Genomic DNA, 15,305 nt, shown 5'->3' with positions numbered 1-15,305 from the left:
AGGCGGGGCGTTCGCTGACCCCGCAACGGAGTGTGGGAAACGGCGAGGGCTGTCGGTTGTGAAGGACTGGCGGCCCGGCCAACAGCCTCGGGAAAGGGGACGGCGGGTGGCCAATGGCGACGGCGAGGGGTCAGGGCGGGGCGGCGAGGGGGCGGGCGACCGGAGGCTCCGCGGCTCTGTGTGGGCAGCATGGGGGGGGTGGGGCTGACGTGACGGACGGGCGGCCCGACCAATGGTCCGCGGAGGGCGGGCGGCTGGCGGCCAATGGCGGCGGCGTGGCCGGGGGCGGGGCGGCGGTGCTGCGCGGCGCTGTGCGGGAAGCGGCGGGCGGCGGCGGCGGCGGCGAGGCTGAGGTGAGGTGGAGCGGCCGGGCGGTCGGGGCCTTCGCGGCGGTCCCCGAGCCGCTCACCCGCCTCCGCCCGCAGGTCCGGCGGCGGCGCCGGTGGGCCGCGGCGGGCGGGAGGATGGGCTCCCAGGGCAGCCCGGTGAAGAGCTACGACTACCTGCTCAAGTTCCTGCTGGTGGGCGACAGCGACGTGGGCAAGGGCGAGATCCTGGAGAGCCTGCAGGACGGCGCGGCCGAGTCCCCGTACGCCTACAGCAACGGTAGGGCGGCGGCCTGGCGGGAGGCGGGCGCGCCGCGAGCCGGCCGAGGCCCGGACCGTGCGGCGGGGGCCGGCGGGGCCTGGTCGGGCGCGGCTGGCTCTGCGCGAGGGGCGGTCCGGCCGCGCCGCCCGCGAGGGCTTCGCTCGGACTGCCTGCCGCTGGCGCGGAGGAAACACCCCGGCAGCGCTGTTATTAAACATCCCCTTTAACTTCCGGGTGCATGGCTCAAGTACACAAGGTGGATTGCATCACCGGCGCTTGCCCGAGCCTGCCTCGGGGGTAGGTGTGTGAGCAGAACGTGGTGGGCGGTGGCAGGGGGCCGTCAGGGGTGTGTCTTCAGAAGGTCGGGGGCTCCCGATTCCAGAGGAGCTGGTGGCCAGTCAGCATCCAGCCTTTCAAAGCCCCTTGCGTGCTCTGGAAGTGCTGTCTCGCCTGATTGTACTTTCCTGTCCTTGCTCTCTGCCTTCTTGCTTTGTTTCTTGGGCTCTTGTCAGTCCTCTCCGACTGCCCTGAGCATTTGCAGTTTGCTGAATCGCTTGCCCGCGGGCAGCTGAGAGTGTGGGCGTGGTGTCTCCCACCCCTTGGTTTTAGGATCTGTCAAGGGTGCTCCTCAGCCGGACCGGTGCAGAGGGCCCTACCTTTTGAGCAGCAGTGCCAACTCCTGAAGCCCCTGCTCTTGGTCTCAGCCTAGAGCAGATTTCTCCAAGGGTCAGAGAGGAAGAACTGTGGGTTTGTTTTTGGGTAGGGGGCCCATATCTAACCAGCTGGGCCCCCTTGACTAGTACTTGACATCCCAGGGGTCATCCTCCTGCTCAGATCGGTGACTACAGCTGGGCCCCCTTGACTAGTACTTGACATCCCAGGGGTCATCCTCCTGCTCAGATCAGTGACCAGGTTGTTTTTCCAGTGGTGCTGTCACTTCCTGGCCCAGACTCCCAGGAGGTTGATGGCAGGAGTGCAGGTGGGGTTGGGCTTTATAGGGGGTTAGTGTTTTCTCAGAGGCTCAGTTCAGTTCCACTGGCTAGTCCACCAACTCCACCTCATGCACACACAGTCACTAGCTGGAGAGATAGGACTCTTTCTTTTCTGTTCCCTTTGTCAGGCAGCTGTGTCTTCCTGCAATGTGTTCAACAAAGTGGAACTTGTAGTGCGTAAAATGTGGAGATCTACAAGACATGGTGGGCTTGTATCACAGGGGTCCATCTGCTGGAAGTGGCGTGGAAAGTCTGCACTGGACTGATGGCAGGGCCAGGGCACACTTCTGCCCCTGAAGGTGTCCTGCAATGTCAAGTTGGCTGGTATCAGTGTCCGGGGCTCTTGAAGTTGAGACATGCCCAGCACCAGGAGTGCTCCTTGTCAGAGCTTCAGCTTGCTGACCCTGAGAGTGTTTGTCACAGGGTGAACTTGGTGGGTCTGAAAACACTTTGGCCTCCTTAGGGAGAATGTTGGGAGTTTGGAAGTTCCAAAGCTGCTGGTTCTCAGGATTCAGCACTGTGTTAAGTTTGCTGCTATCTGAAAGATTTGTGGTAGTTGGGAGCTTTGGATTTCTAGTTGCTCTATAAAGAATAGGTGAATATTTCTCTTTCCCCTTTGTTAGTAGAAGTGCCTTGTGTGTATGTTTCCAGTTTCTTGTTCTTGGCCTAAACTTGTCTGGTTCCTTTAATCAGGTGGCAGGCAGGTCCCCACCTAGTGAGGGGCATGCTTCTACAGGGTGACCCAGTCCTTCCTGATCACAGCTGGATCACTTACCTTTCTTGCAGGCAGGTCTAGCTTGTTCGTCAGACAAGTACGTAAGCAAGTTCCAGCTCCAGCTTCACAAACACTCGTGTCATCACAACGGCCTCTTGGAGCAGTGGCAGTGTGATGCTTTGTCCAGGTGCCCACACCTGTGGGGTCTTGGTTTTGCATCTCTGTGAAACTTTGGTTTCCCTTTCTCCTAGTATGTAGCAGTGGTTTTAGAGGAATGGTCCTACTCTGTTTGGGACAGAGTAGGACACCGAATAGATATTCCACCTGGTTATCCACAGGGGCATTGTGCTTTCTGGCAAAAGCATCTCTACTTCTTGGTTTTGGGAGTCATCAGGGGAGGGTGTGCTTCCTGTGAGCAGCTTCTACTCACTGGCCTGCTGCTGGTGGTGCTTAGGTGTGGCTCTGGGGTGTTGGGTCTGTGTTGGTTTTGAGGCAGTATGCTGGGTACTCACGCTTGAACCCAGGAAGCATCCCACTGCAGAACACAAGCCTGTCCTTGTTCCTCCTCAGTTAGGGTAGTTACATCCTCCTACTGGGTTCCTACAAAACTTCCCTGAGTGTTAGGGGCCTCCAGGAAAGTCTGATGTGATTTGTATGCCTACAGCCTGGAAGATTTGTGTGGGTTAGTGAGATGAGTCCCCTGTTCCTTTGGGAGTCAGTATTGGTGGAAGCTTCTGAGTGGTGCCTTGTCCATTGAGCCCAAGGGAGGGAGGGTATTATGAACAGAGCAAGGCTGACATGGAGGTTTGCTATGAATGTTGGGGCCTTGTGGTTATAGATATGTTTGTGGGACCAAATGATGCTATTCCCCCAAAGTGAGGACACTATGTGCCTGTGTCCTAGGCAAGCTGTGAACTCCCTGTAGGAGCCAGGACCAGAGTGCCATATCAGTGACCCAGAGTCCAGTCCAGAGATCGCCTTCCCCTCTTATTCGAAGCTTGTTTCTCTCTGAAGTGCAGATTCAAGGGGAAGCTCAAAGTGCTTCTCTGAGCAATTTTTCCCTGAGTCAGAAAACGTCTTTAGGTCAAGTATCCCATGTTCTCATCTGTCGCCTTACGTGCTCGCACCAGGTTTGCATTTGGGAGTGCTGACCCAGTGTGTTTTTAAGTGAATGGACAGCCTGTGCACGGCTTCCTGGAACTATTGCTTGGTGCTGGTCACATGGTCACCATGGCAACCCCTCACATTTGTTCGTTCTTTATTTGGCTGGGTGCTCAGGTCTGGGTTTCTTGGTCTAATTTGTCAGGGTCCTGTGTTATAAACAAAGTTTTGTGGTAGGGCTTTGGCCTCAGGAGGAACAGGAGCAATCACCATGGTAACAGCTAATGCCTCCAATGTGTGATGTGTCCCCAGCACACTACTGAGCGGTTCTCTTTATTCCTCATTTGATCACCACCCTGTAAGAGAGGCATTGTTTCCCCCATTTTACAGATGAGGAACTGAGGCTCAGAGAGGCAGAGAGACTGCTGCTATCGAGAGCAGTGTGGTCACTGTTCCTGGTTGTAGCCTTCTCATTTGGAGGGAGGCAGGCAGACCTCAAACAGTGGAGTAGCAGAGGATATGGCTCTTCTCTCCTTGCCCCATCTTCACTTCTGGTGCTGGGATTGGTTAATTCGTACCCACTGCTCCTGTACACTGCTTGAGACCTTGAGAAGTTGACCTCAGAGGACCTTTCCCAGCTCCAGCTTGACCCCTGCCAGCTTCTGGGAACCCATATCATTGTTTGGAGTTGGAACTTCTTTTTTTGCAGTGCTGGGGATAAGAACCCAGGATGTTACCCATATGAGGCAAGTGCTTTCCCACTAGCTACGCCCCTCACTCAGGAGTTGGCACTTTTGTGTGTGTGGTGCTAGGGATTGAACATAATGACACTTTTGCTTTAGCACTGAGCTACATTGCAGCTTTCCTTTTTTCTTTTCTTTTTTTTTTTTTTTTTTCATTTTTTATTTTGAGACAGGGTCTTGGTAAGTTGCTGAGGCTGGTCTCAAACTTGTGATCCTCCTTAGCTTCCCAAATTGCTGGAATTACAAGTGTACAAGTGTGTGATACCATGCCTAGCTAATTGACACCTTTTTTTTTTTTTTTAGTACTAGGAATTGAACCCAAGGTCACTTTGTTACTGAGCTACTTCCCCAGCCCTTTTTTATATTTTATTTAGAGATGGGATCTCACTGAGTTGCTTAGGGCCTTGCTAAGTTGCTGAGGCTGGCTTGAACTTGCCATCCTTCTGCCTCTACCTCCAGAACCACTGGGATTACAAGCATCTGGCATAACTGGAACTTTTTGATGGACTATTACAACTACTCTCAAGGCAGGTTAGGCCTTTCAGGTGCTGACCTTCCAACTCTGTGACATATGCTGTCCTCCCCAGAGTCCACCAGGCCTGAGAACAACAAGGAAGAGACCCTTTAAGATGTGACACAGCAGGCTGGGGGAGGCGCAGCATGCTGGGACATGATGGGAGTCTACAGAGGCAGACCTGCCAGAGGGTCATGCATAGCTTCCTGGAGGAGGGCGCATTTGAAGTGAGGCCCAGGGTGGGCAGGAAGGAATAAGCCAGACCAGTGGTCCTCAAGCATGGGAGCTGCTGAAGTTCACCAAAGTGCTCAGGTCCTCCCTAAGCTCCACAAGTAAGAAGGCCACTGTTAGCCAGGTCTAGAGGAAGGCAGGCAAGGACAGCTTGCTCAAGGGCCTTGGGGGAGAAGACCAGTGCTGGCCCCAGACAGTGTTGCTGAGGGCCAGTGAGAGTTCTTAACTGCAAACCAAGCTTCCTTTTTCCTTTTGCTTTCCTACCATCCTGGGAAGGTGCCTGGGATCTGGGACCAGCAACCACTGCCCCTCTGTCCTCTCTAACCTTTCTACCTCCCTCCCAGGTGTTCCCATCAGGGCCGGGCTCCAGAGCCATGAACAGGAGCAGCAGAGGCCACTAGTAGGTCTGTCTGTATGTGGCAAGGTTTTTCCTTTTACCTCTTTGCCATTATCTTGTCCCACCTGCCCCTGTTAGGACAGATTTCCATGTCTGTGCTATCAAATTATGCTAATTGTGCTGCTTTGTAAATAGAATTGATACAACCTTTCCCAAATTTTCAGAAAACAGTTAGTAGGTAGAATACTTAATTGTGTTTTCCTGGGTCTTTAGCATCGTCATAAATTCTTTTGGGTGACACAGCAAATGCTTAAGTGGCAGGTACACAGCAAGTCCAGCTAGCTCTTGTGCAGAGTTGGAATTTTTGTGTTGTGTATACATATTGGCATCTTTTCCTCCTATGTGATTGTGTCTTGGATAATGAACTAAATTTAACACTTTCAGGAAGAAAACCACATCAGAGAGCTGAGAAGTTGGTGAGAAGGACACAAAAGGAAAGATCTGGTCCTTGGGGGTCCTTTTGCCTCCTGTTCTGCTTGAAGATTGTAGCTGGAAAGGTGTGAAATTTCTGATCCCAGGAAAACTGCTGCTTGCCTGGGTCTGAAGCCTGTGGCGAGTGCATGTAGAACAGGAAAGGGACAGAGCTGCACCCAGGCCCTTCTGGTGGGCAGCATCTAGGATGGACTCCTGGCCACATGGGTGTGGTGGGGCATGGGGGCCATTTTGGCCAGGACAATGTCCTCTATCATATGAGAACATAAGGAAAGGTCTTTGGCATCCAAATTCTGACTGGGAAAAAGCTGCAAAAAGAATGCAAGAGGAGCAGGATGTGGGTGGGAGCCGGGCTTCTGATCCCAGCACCTCTGGAGGCTGAGGCAGGAGGAGGATTCCCAAGTTTGAGTCCAGCATCAGCAACTTAGGGAAACCCTGTCTCAGAATCTCAGAATTTACAATTGAAAGCGACTTGGGATATGGCTCAGTGGTAGAGCACCCTGGCAGTCCTCAGTACCACAAAAAGAAAACGAATGCAAGAGGAAAGTGAAAGTGGCCAGTTAGGCCTGCTGACCACCAGGCTGTAAAGAGAGTGTTAGGGACCAGCAGCCACAAAGACAGGGGGAAAGGGGCTGACTGAGCCAAGATCTGGGCCTGTGGGATCATGCTTAAGCAGAAGATGCATGGAAAAGTGGGTCCTGTGAGTCCTTTTGCTAACAGATGTAAATAAGGTAAACTCTGACTTTGAATGTAACAAGGTAAAAGATGTGCTAGCTGCTGGCCTGGTAATGAGGGGAGATGCTAATGTCCATAGTGCCCAGCTCGTTGTTACAGTCAGAGTGTTGAACACAGCATTAGTCTGTCTTTCAGAAGGTAGAGGAAAGGACAGGGCAAGGACGAGGGGGTGTCAAGGACATGAGGGCATGAGCAGGAAGATAGCAGCGCATGATGAGACATGGCCAAGCATTGGCTGCCTGGTAAGTGCCAGGTACTTCTAAAGCAGGGGGAAGCAGTCCCTCAGCCAGGCCCTCAGAATGGCATCAAGGGAGGAGAGGTGGACAGGCAGTGGTATTTGGAGGAGCCTTTTTTTTTGGTACTAGTTATTGAACCCAAGGGTGATTAATCACTGAGGCATATCCCTACCCCTTTTTATTTTATTTTTTGGGGACGAGGTTTCAGTAAGTTGCTGGGGTTGCCTTCGCACCTGTGATCTTCCTGCCTCAGCCTCCTGAGCTGCTAGGATTAGGTGTGGCCACTGTATCCACCTTGGAGAAGTCTTATAACCAAGCTATGTCTAGTGTTCCATGTCAGGGAAGCTTTGAGCCACAGAAAGGGCTTCTGGGTGCAAGAAAGAGTTGGTTGTATATTAGATGACAGAGAGGGTGCCCAGGTCTACAGTGGCCTCTACCGTCTTCACAGTGGCCATGATCCTAAAGCCAAAATATTTGTGAAGAATTTAAATCTCTGCATGGACGACATGTGCTCCTGGTACCTCTGACTAACCCTGGTTAAAGGTATCCCCATCGTGAGTGAGGATATCCATACCATGATCTTTGAAAGATCAGAGGATGGAAGAAGAGCTGAGTTCTGGAAAGGGGCAAACAACTTACAATTGGCAGAATGATTCAGAGTAAACAGCCAGTTGCCAGAACCACTGAACCAGGGAATTAATGTCAGCCTGGGACAGAGAGCTAGGTCTGGTGATAGACCTTTGTTGGCGCAGGTGGGGACAGCACTACTGCTGAAGTGGGCCTGGTCCTTCCAGCAGTACGTGGTAGCTTGTGTAGCCTGGTTCCTGGGGCTCCTCCCAGTGTTGCAAGGCTCTCACTTCTCTTCCTGGGCCAGGGCAGGGCGAGTGCCTCTTTGTCCAATCTGCATGACACCTAACTGGGACGGTTTCTGTATAGGATGAATTACATTGGGATTTAAGACACTTTGAACAGGCTTAAGGACTAAATGAACGAAATGACATTTATTGGGCTATATGTGTTGATCAGCTTTTTGTCACTGTTACCAAAGAACACTGTATGACAAGATCAAATTAGAGGAGGAAACTTTTATTTGGGCTCATAGTTTAGAGGTTTAGATCATGGTCATCAGATCCTTTACTCTGGGCCTAAGGTGAGGCACAACATCATGGTGGAAGGAAGTGGTGGAGGAACATTGATCTGTTCATGGCAACCAGGAAGCAAAGGGAGAAAGGGAAAGAATCCTTCCAGGAAGTGCCCCCAGTGACCCACTTCATTCAGCCTCGCCTTGCCACACTTGCCTACAGTTAACACCAAGGTGGTTCATTCAAACAAAAATGGATTGGTTAGGTTACAGCTTTCACAAGCCAATCATTTCATCTTTGAACATTCCTGCATTAACACAGGAGCTATCCAAACCATAATAGGCTGCCTCAGTTCTCTGCTTGGGTCCAGAAAATTGCTGCTACAGGAGAGGGGAACGTGGTCAAAGGAGCCAAGATCACTGCTGAGGCTCCTTGCTGTACTCCATGTCACGAGCCTTGCTCTGAGGGGTGACTATGTCATCAGACTTGGCCCAGATGTGGTGCCCATGCCTTCGCAGCATCCTTCAGGCTGAGGTCTGCCACACCACTGTGGCAGGACCTAAGAGACCCATGAGCAGAAGAGCCCCGCTAAACAGCAAAGTCTGAAGATGCAGACCTGTCTTCAGTCCTGGAGCTCTGGGGTGTCTCTTGCACCTGCCTGATCCTGCCCTGGTGGGGTTGGTGGATGTTCAGTGGTATTCCTTCACCTCAACTGTGAAGTAGTGTCTCCCTGTTGCTGGCTTGTCTCCTCCCTATGCTGCTATAAGTCAGAAACATCTTTGTATGTTAAGTGTCTGTATGGACTCGAGGTTCTGTTCCTTTACTGGTTGGTGTTCACATAGCTCCCCCTGCATGTGGGGCCCCATCAGGCAACTCTGAACCTTTACTGTGACCTGCATCCCTCAGCATAACCCTGCTTCTCTTAGTGGAGAGAGGTATTACATCAAAAATCTTAATCATCTCCCCCTCTTCCCCCTCCCCTCCCCCCCCCCCCTCCTCCTCCCCTCCCCCTCCTCCTTCCCCCTCCTCCTCCCCTCCCCCTCCTCCTTCCCCCTCCTCCTCCCCCTCCTCCTCCTTCCCCCCTCCTCCAGTGCTGGGGATTGAACTGAGGGTCTTGTGCTTGTTGAGCCAGCACTGTACCACTGAGCTATTTCCCAGTCCCATCAACTTCTTGAATGACTTTTATTAAGCATGGATGGTGCTGCTGCTGCTGATGAGTAGTAATAGTAGTAGTAGTAGTAGTAGTAGTACCACCAGGAATTGTACCCAAGGGCACTTAATCACTAAGCCACATCCCCAGCCCTTTTTATTTTAGTTTAGATACAGGGTCTCACTAAGTTGCTTAGGGCCTAGCTAAGTTGCTGAGGCTGACTTTGAATTTGTGATCCTCCTGCCTCAGCCTCTCGAGATGCTGGGATTATAGGTGTGCACCACCACACCCCATTTAAGGAATTAATATATTGAACTTTTGGAAGAATTCTGGTGCCTAAGTGTGGCATAGACAGCCAAACTCATTATCAGCAAGTGAGTAAAGTCAGGGTTGTTGTCTGTGGGAACAGAAGGGTTTGAATTCCCCAGCCGTTTTTATCTTTTATTACAACAGTGTGACAATTTATTTTTTTTTTTCTTTCTTTCTTTCTTTTTTTTCTTTTTTTTCTTTTTTTTTTTTTTGTGGTGCTGGGGATTGAACCCAGGGCCTTGTACTTGACAGGCAAGCACTCTACCAACTGAGCTATATCCCCAGCCTGACAATTTCTTAAAAATGGCCCAGCAAAGCCAGATGTGGTGGTGTACCCCTGTAATCCCAGTGACTTGGGAGACCAAGGTAGGAGGATTGCACTTAACAAGACCTTCAGCAACTTGGCAAGATTCTGCCTCAAAAAAATTTAAAAATGAAAAGCATCGGGAATGTAGCTTAATAGTAGAGCACCCCTGGGTTCAATTCCCAGAACCAAAAGAAAAGAAAGAAAGAAAAAAAGGAAGGAAGGAAAGAAAGAAGGAAGGAAGGAAAGAAAGAAAATGTGACTCTCTCACTTTGTATTCTCATCAGCAACGCATGAGAGTTCTAGTCGCTAAACTTCATGGCCAATATTTGATGCTATCAAATTTTTTATCTCTTAGTTAACTCTATTGAGGTATAATTTATGCACAAAATACTTGTTTGCATTTAAAGTTTGGAATTCAATGAGTGTTGATAGCTTTTCACATTTAGAAACTGATGTCACACACAGTCCTCCTGTAGACCACTCCTGCCCACTCTGGGACCAGGCAACTGGTGATCTTTGTGTCACTGTGGATTTGCTTCATTTTCTAGATCTTCTATATAATGGAGTCACATATATGAACCTCTCCTGTATGGCCTCATCCGACATTTCCTGGGAGAGGGTTGTACCTTGTCATGGTTAGTGCCCTCCCTTCTCTGTGCTGTGTGGCTCCCATGTGTATAGACCATGGTGCCAGTTCTGTTCTATAGATGGGCTTTTGGATGGCTTCTGTCTTTGGGTTGTTCTGAAGAGTGTACTTGCAAAAATTCTCACACACTTTTGGCAAACTGTCTATGCATTTCAATGAGGGATGTGCCCAGGAGTGGACGTGCTGGTTGCAGGGCGTGCATATGCTCAGCCTCGAAAGATACCTACAGTTTTCCAAGCAGTTGAACGGTTTTTCCCTGGCAGGATCCCTCTACCCTTTCCTTTCATTTCAGCCAGGCTGGTGATAGGATGCCTGTTTCTTTGTAACAGCCATAGAACAGTTCCATCCTCTGGAGCCACTTTTTGCTATTTAACCATTCCCCAGTGGAAATATTTTTACTTTGTATCTAGTGATTTATAATAAAACAGTGCTGCAGTAAGTAGTCTTTAGTAATGTTTACACCATTCTGTTTCTTTTCTCTTGATACTGTATCATGTTACCTTTCACTGCTGGAGATTGTAAATCTGACCCCAACTTCCCTGAGCTAATCGAGGTACAGGTTGTTGGCAGGTGCATTGCTTTCTGCAGGATCTGGAGGAGAGTCTGATTCCTCGCTTTTTGGGTTGTTAGCAGAATTTGGTTTTCTGTAGTTATAGGACTAGAATTCCTGTGTATTTACTAGCTATAGACTGGGCACCAGCCATTAGAGGTCACCTGCTTTGTATACCTGTGACTACTTCCTCCATCTTTAGGACTGGCAGCAGTGGGTCATGTCCCTCTCATGCTTCAGATCTTTCCACTTCCCTCTGTCTGATCTAACTAACTTATATGAGGCTTTTAAGGAGTCATGTACATGAACCAGGCCCACCCAGAGAGTCCAGGAGAATATTCCATCTCAAGGGCCATCTTCACTTTGCCCTATGAACTAACCTGTTCTAATTCATTCTTTTCTTTTTGTTACTGGGAATTGAATCAAGGGTTACTTTACTATTGACCTACATCACCAGTACCACCTGCTCCCTCTTTTTGAGACAGGGTCTTATCAAGTTGCCCAGGCTGGCCTTGAACTTGGAGTTCTCTGTCTCAGCCTCCTGAGTAGCTAAGTTTATGGGCCTGAGCCACTGCACCCTACTCTAATCTGTTTCTTTGTTAAAATTGTTCTACAAATTTAAATTTATAACAGTAAACCACTGTTCATCAATACCCAGGAAAAGGGAATACAAAGATTTAAGAATACTTGCTTCTTTACAGAGCACGGTGGCGCATGCCTGAAATCCCAATGGCTCTGGAGGCTGAGGCAGAAGGATCAAAAGTTCAAAGCCAGTCTCAGCAACAGCAAAGTGCTAAGCAACTCAGTAAGACCCTGTCTCTAAATAAAATACAAAATAGTACTGGGGATGTGGCTTAGTGGTTGAGTGCCTCTGAGTTAAATCCCCAGTACCCCCCAAAAAACAAGAATGCTTGCTTCTTGTCGGGCGTGGTAGTGTATACCTATAATCCCAGCAATTTGGGAGGCTGAGGCAGGAGGATTGCAAATTCAAGGCCAGCTTCAGTAACTTAGCAAGACTATGTCTCAAATTGAAAAACAAAAAAAAGGACTGGGAATGTAGCTCATTGAAAGAGCATTCATCCTAGCAGCTCTGGAGGCTGAGGCAGGAGGATTATGAGTTCAAAGCCAGTCTAAGCAACTTAGTGAGGCCCTAAGCAACTCAGCAAGACCCTGTCTCTAAATAAAATATGAAAAAGAGCTGGGGAAGTGGCTCGGTGGTTAAGTGCCCCTGCATTCAATCCTTGGTACAAAAAAAAAAAAAAAGTATTCACCTAGCATGTGCAAAACCCTGGTTTCAATCCACATTACCTTGGTGGGGAAATGAATACTTGCTTCTCTCTGCATGTGGTGGCAGAAGTAGGATATCCCCACTGTGCTCCTGGCAAAATGATGCTGTCTGAAACAATAGGATTCAGGAGCCCAGGGATCTGGTGCACGGACTTTAGGAATTCCTCAAGTTGCATCGTTTTCTCAGCCATAGTGCCAGACTCCGGAGCATGCTCTTTGCCTGATTCTCACATGGGGCTATCCATGGCATTGATTCCCTCTAGGCTTCCAGAGCCCACTGTGTTCACTGTTTTCAGGGCCAGTTCATCCATTGCATTTCCAAAATTATGGCTCAGTCTGGGCCAAAGATTGCATCTGCTGGCTATGCTTCCAAGTAGAACACTATTTTGATCAGCTTTTTCATCACTGTGACCTAAAGACCCAACAAGAACAAATAGAGGGGGGAAAGTATTTGGCTCACAGTTTCAGAGGTCTCAGTCCACAGATGGCCGACTCCATAGCTCTGGGTCTGAGATGAGGCAGAGCTTCATGTTAGAAGACTGTGGTGGAGAAAAGCAGCTCAGTATATGGTAGTCAGGAAGCAGAGAGAGAGCTCCACTCACAGGGACAGAATGTAAACCCAAAAGTATGCCCCCAGTGACCCACCTCTTGCAGCTACACCCCACCTGCCTGTGCCCACCACCCACTTAACCCTCCAAGTGGGTTAAATCCAGTGATTATGGTACAATTTATAATCTGATTACTGCATTTCTGAAAATTTTTACATTGTCATCTCACACATGAGCTTTTGGGAGACACCTCATATATAAACCATAGCAACACAAAAGGATCTCTCAATTTCTGCACCAAAAACACCATGTCCAGCTGGAAATCCTTGGTGTCAGAAGTGGCAACCAAAGAATCTCTCCCACTGGGCCTCTGTAGCACCAGTACTGCTGACGATGTTGGGACCAGCCACCAGAAGGGCACACTGAGCACCTTTCACAGGACATCTTGTAAGATTCTTTTTGTTGCTTTGTTTCAATAGATTTTTATAGTCTGGGTCAGGAGAGCGAGTGTGTACTTTCTGTTAGGTGTTAACATGGTCTGGTTGCATTTTGCTGCAGCCTGATGGTTAGCTCATGATTTCTGTGGGGCACGCTTGCCCCACAGGGCCTCAGCGCCTCCCATAGGTGCTCACTGAGGTGTTGGCCAGGGCTGGATTTTATCTGAGGGTCCACTAGAGAAGGTTGCCTTGTAGGCTCAGCTCCTAGTTAGTTGTCAGCCACCCTCAGTTCCTGGCATCTTCATAGGGCACCTTACTTCACAAAACCAGCCAACTGGAATCCAGTCTCATGAAACAGTCTTGGAAGGGACATGCATCCATATTCTGTTGATCAGAAGCAAGTCCCAGGTCCCATTCACCCTCCAGGGTTTGAGTCCCAGAAACCAGACCTGGGCCCACTGGTAGGCTCGTGCAGACTGCTCTTTTCTTTTCCAAGCATGTATCTTTTCTTCTGAGGTGGTCAGAATCCTTCCTGGGCAGGTGTGGACAAAGCATCTCACCCTCAGGGTAAGGCAAATGAGGACAGAGGGGTTGTGTGGAGGTCCCCCCCAAGCCAGTGGTGAGAGCCTGTGTGCATGTCCCAGGACCACCTGAGGAAGTGCTGACCTGTTCTGAGCCTCACCTTATAAGTGCATCATGAAGGCTGGCCCTGGCAAACCTTTAGAGGAGGATCATGTGTGCCTGACCTCAGAGGGACCTGAGCTGGCATATGAGCCTGCTACGCTCCATAACACTATTTGTGAAAGACTTATTCTTATTGCTAGAGGACCCAGATATTCCTCTTGTGCTCTTTGTCTATCTCTGGACATTTGGTCAGAACTACTTTTTCTTCCTTAAGAAACAACGCACCAAGGAACAGCAGCCACCTCTCTTGGGGCAACTGCTTTGGACTTCGTGTTGGAATCCACTGGTACACACTGCAGCCCATTGTGGGCTCTGCTTTTTGGTAAGCAGAGACCTGCTTACAGGCTCCAACAAGTGGCTTGGGGTGACCCTCCATGTGACCCACCTGTCCTCACTTGCCTCACCACAAGGGTGAGGTGTTTGGCCCACACCTGCCCAGGAGAGGCTTCTGCCCTTTTCAGGAGATGAGAGCTGCACAACAGGAGAAACCTGTTGGGGATGAAAATGTTACCTTTCCCCTGGACACTAGCATTCTAGTTTCTGGTGCTTGACTGAAAGGTACCCCCTTTTCTCCTTAAGTTTTTTTTTTTTTTTTTTTTTTTTTTTTAAATCATTTTCTGTTTATTGTCACAAATTTTAAAAAACCTTCTGTGACTTTTAATTATGTTGGAAAGTTTATTGTTGCCATTTCTTCCATGAAGACTTGAACCTCAGGCAGAACAAGGCAGCATATGTGAGTTCAGTGTTCAGAGGACTCATTCCTTGCCTGCTAGGTGCAGGTGGGTCTATGCTGAGTCTGGCTCTGCAGTGTCATGAGGTTGGAGCAGCCAGCCAGCTTGTGGATAGTGGACAGATGCCTGTTCTAATTAATTGATTTATATACCCAGAGTAAAACTGAGTGAGCAGATCAGAACTAAGCTGACCTCTGAGAGTTTTCAGTTCTCCTTTTTTATAGGTTTGTTATTCCTCTCCTGAGTACTTTGTGATTCTCTTGGTGTGTACTGTCTCGATTCTCACAGACCTGCTGGCATCAGTGGAGCCCTCTGAAGAAAGGCAAGTGGAGGTGGAAGGTGTGCTCTGTGCCTTGTTCTGGGTCTGTCAGACAGTTCCTGGCAGAAAGACTGTGCCAGTTACTCACCATGTTCTGCAGGAAAGAGGCTGCCTACAGCAGGTTGTCACTCAAGTGGCCCTCACAGGCCCCAAACCATCCTTCCTCCTGTGCTTCTCCAGGAACTATGCATACAGCTCTTGGGAAAACAGGGCTCCATGAGCAGGAGTGTACATGCTATTCAGCTCTCCAAATTGCTGTTGAAAACAGTCACATTCAAGAGAAAATTGGCACTTCATTTATCTTTTTTTTTTACTATTCCTCCATTGCCCTTCTGGTTGGTATTATGAAGTATTCCTTCAAAGAGCAACTGGGTCAGCAACCTGGTGATTTCAATGCTCCTGCCCACCTGGCCTCCCTCAGGCTTCTCCAGGAGTAGCCCCAGAGCTGCCGTGTGCTTGCGCCCCTCACCTTTCTGTCGCTTGTCCTCAGTCACTCCCAAAGGGCTGCTCATGGGGACTGGCAGTGTGTATGTGACCCTAGCCCAGGCCCAGGGCCCTTCCTAGACAGTGG

The 15,305-nt window shown here is 49.6% G+C and overlaps 1 protein-coding gene across 1 annotated transcript in view; it reads left to right on the top strand.

Annotated features, from left to right (window-relative positions):
• The first annotated feature begins 300 nt into the window (after positions 1-300).
• Positions 301-15,305, top strand: part of Rab40c (RAB40C, member RAS oncogene family) — a 32,788-nt gene continuing 17,783 nt past the window's right edge. The window contains exons 1-2 of the mRNA XM_047533826.1: positions 301-353; positions 426-606. Of these exons, the coding sequence (XP_047389782.1) occupies positions 465-606 (142 nt within the window). The 5' untranslated portion in view covers positions 301-353; positions 426-464. The remainder of the gene's footprint in view (positions 354-425; positions 607-15,305) is intronic.

This window comes from Sciurus carolinensis, chromosome 18 (genome assembly GCF_902686445.1).
Source record: "Sciurus carolinensis chromosome 18, mSciCar1.2, whole genome shotgun sequence".
Lineage (NCBI taxonomy): Eukaryota > Metazoa > Chordata > Mammalia > Rodentia > Sciuridae > Sciurus > Sciurus carolinensis.
This window is presented reverse-complemented; position numbering and strand designations above follow the sequence as displayed.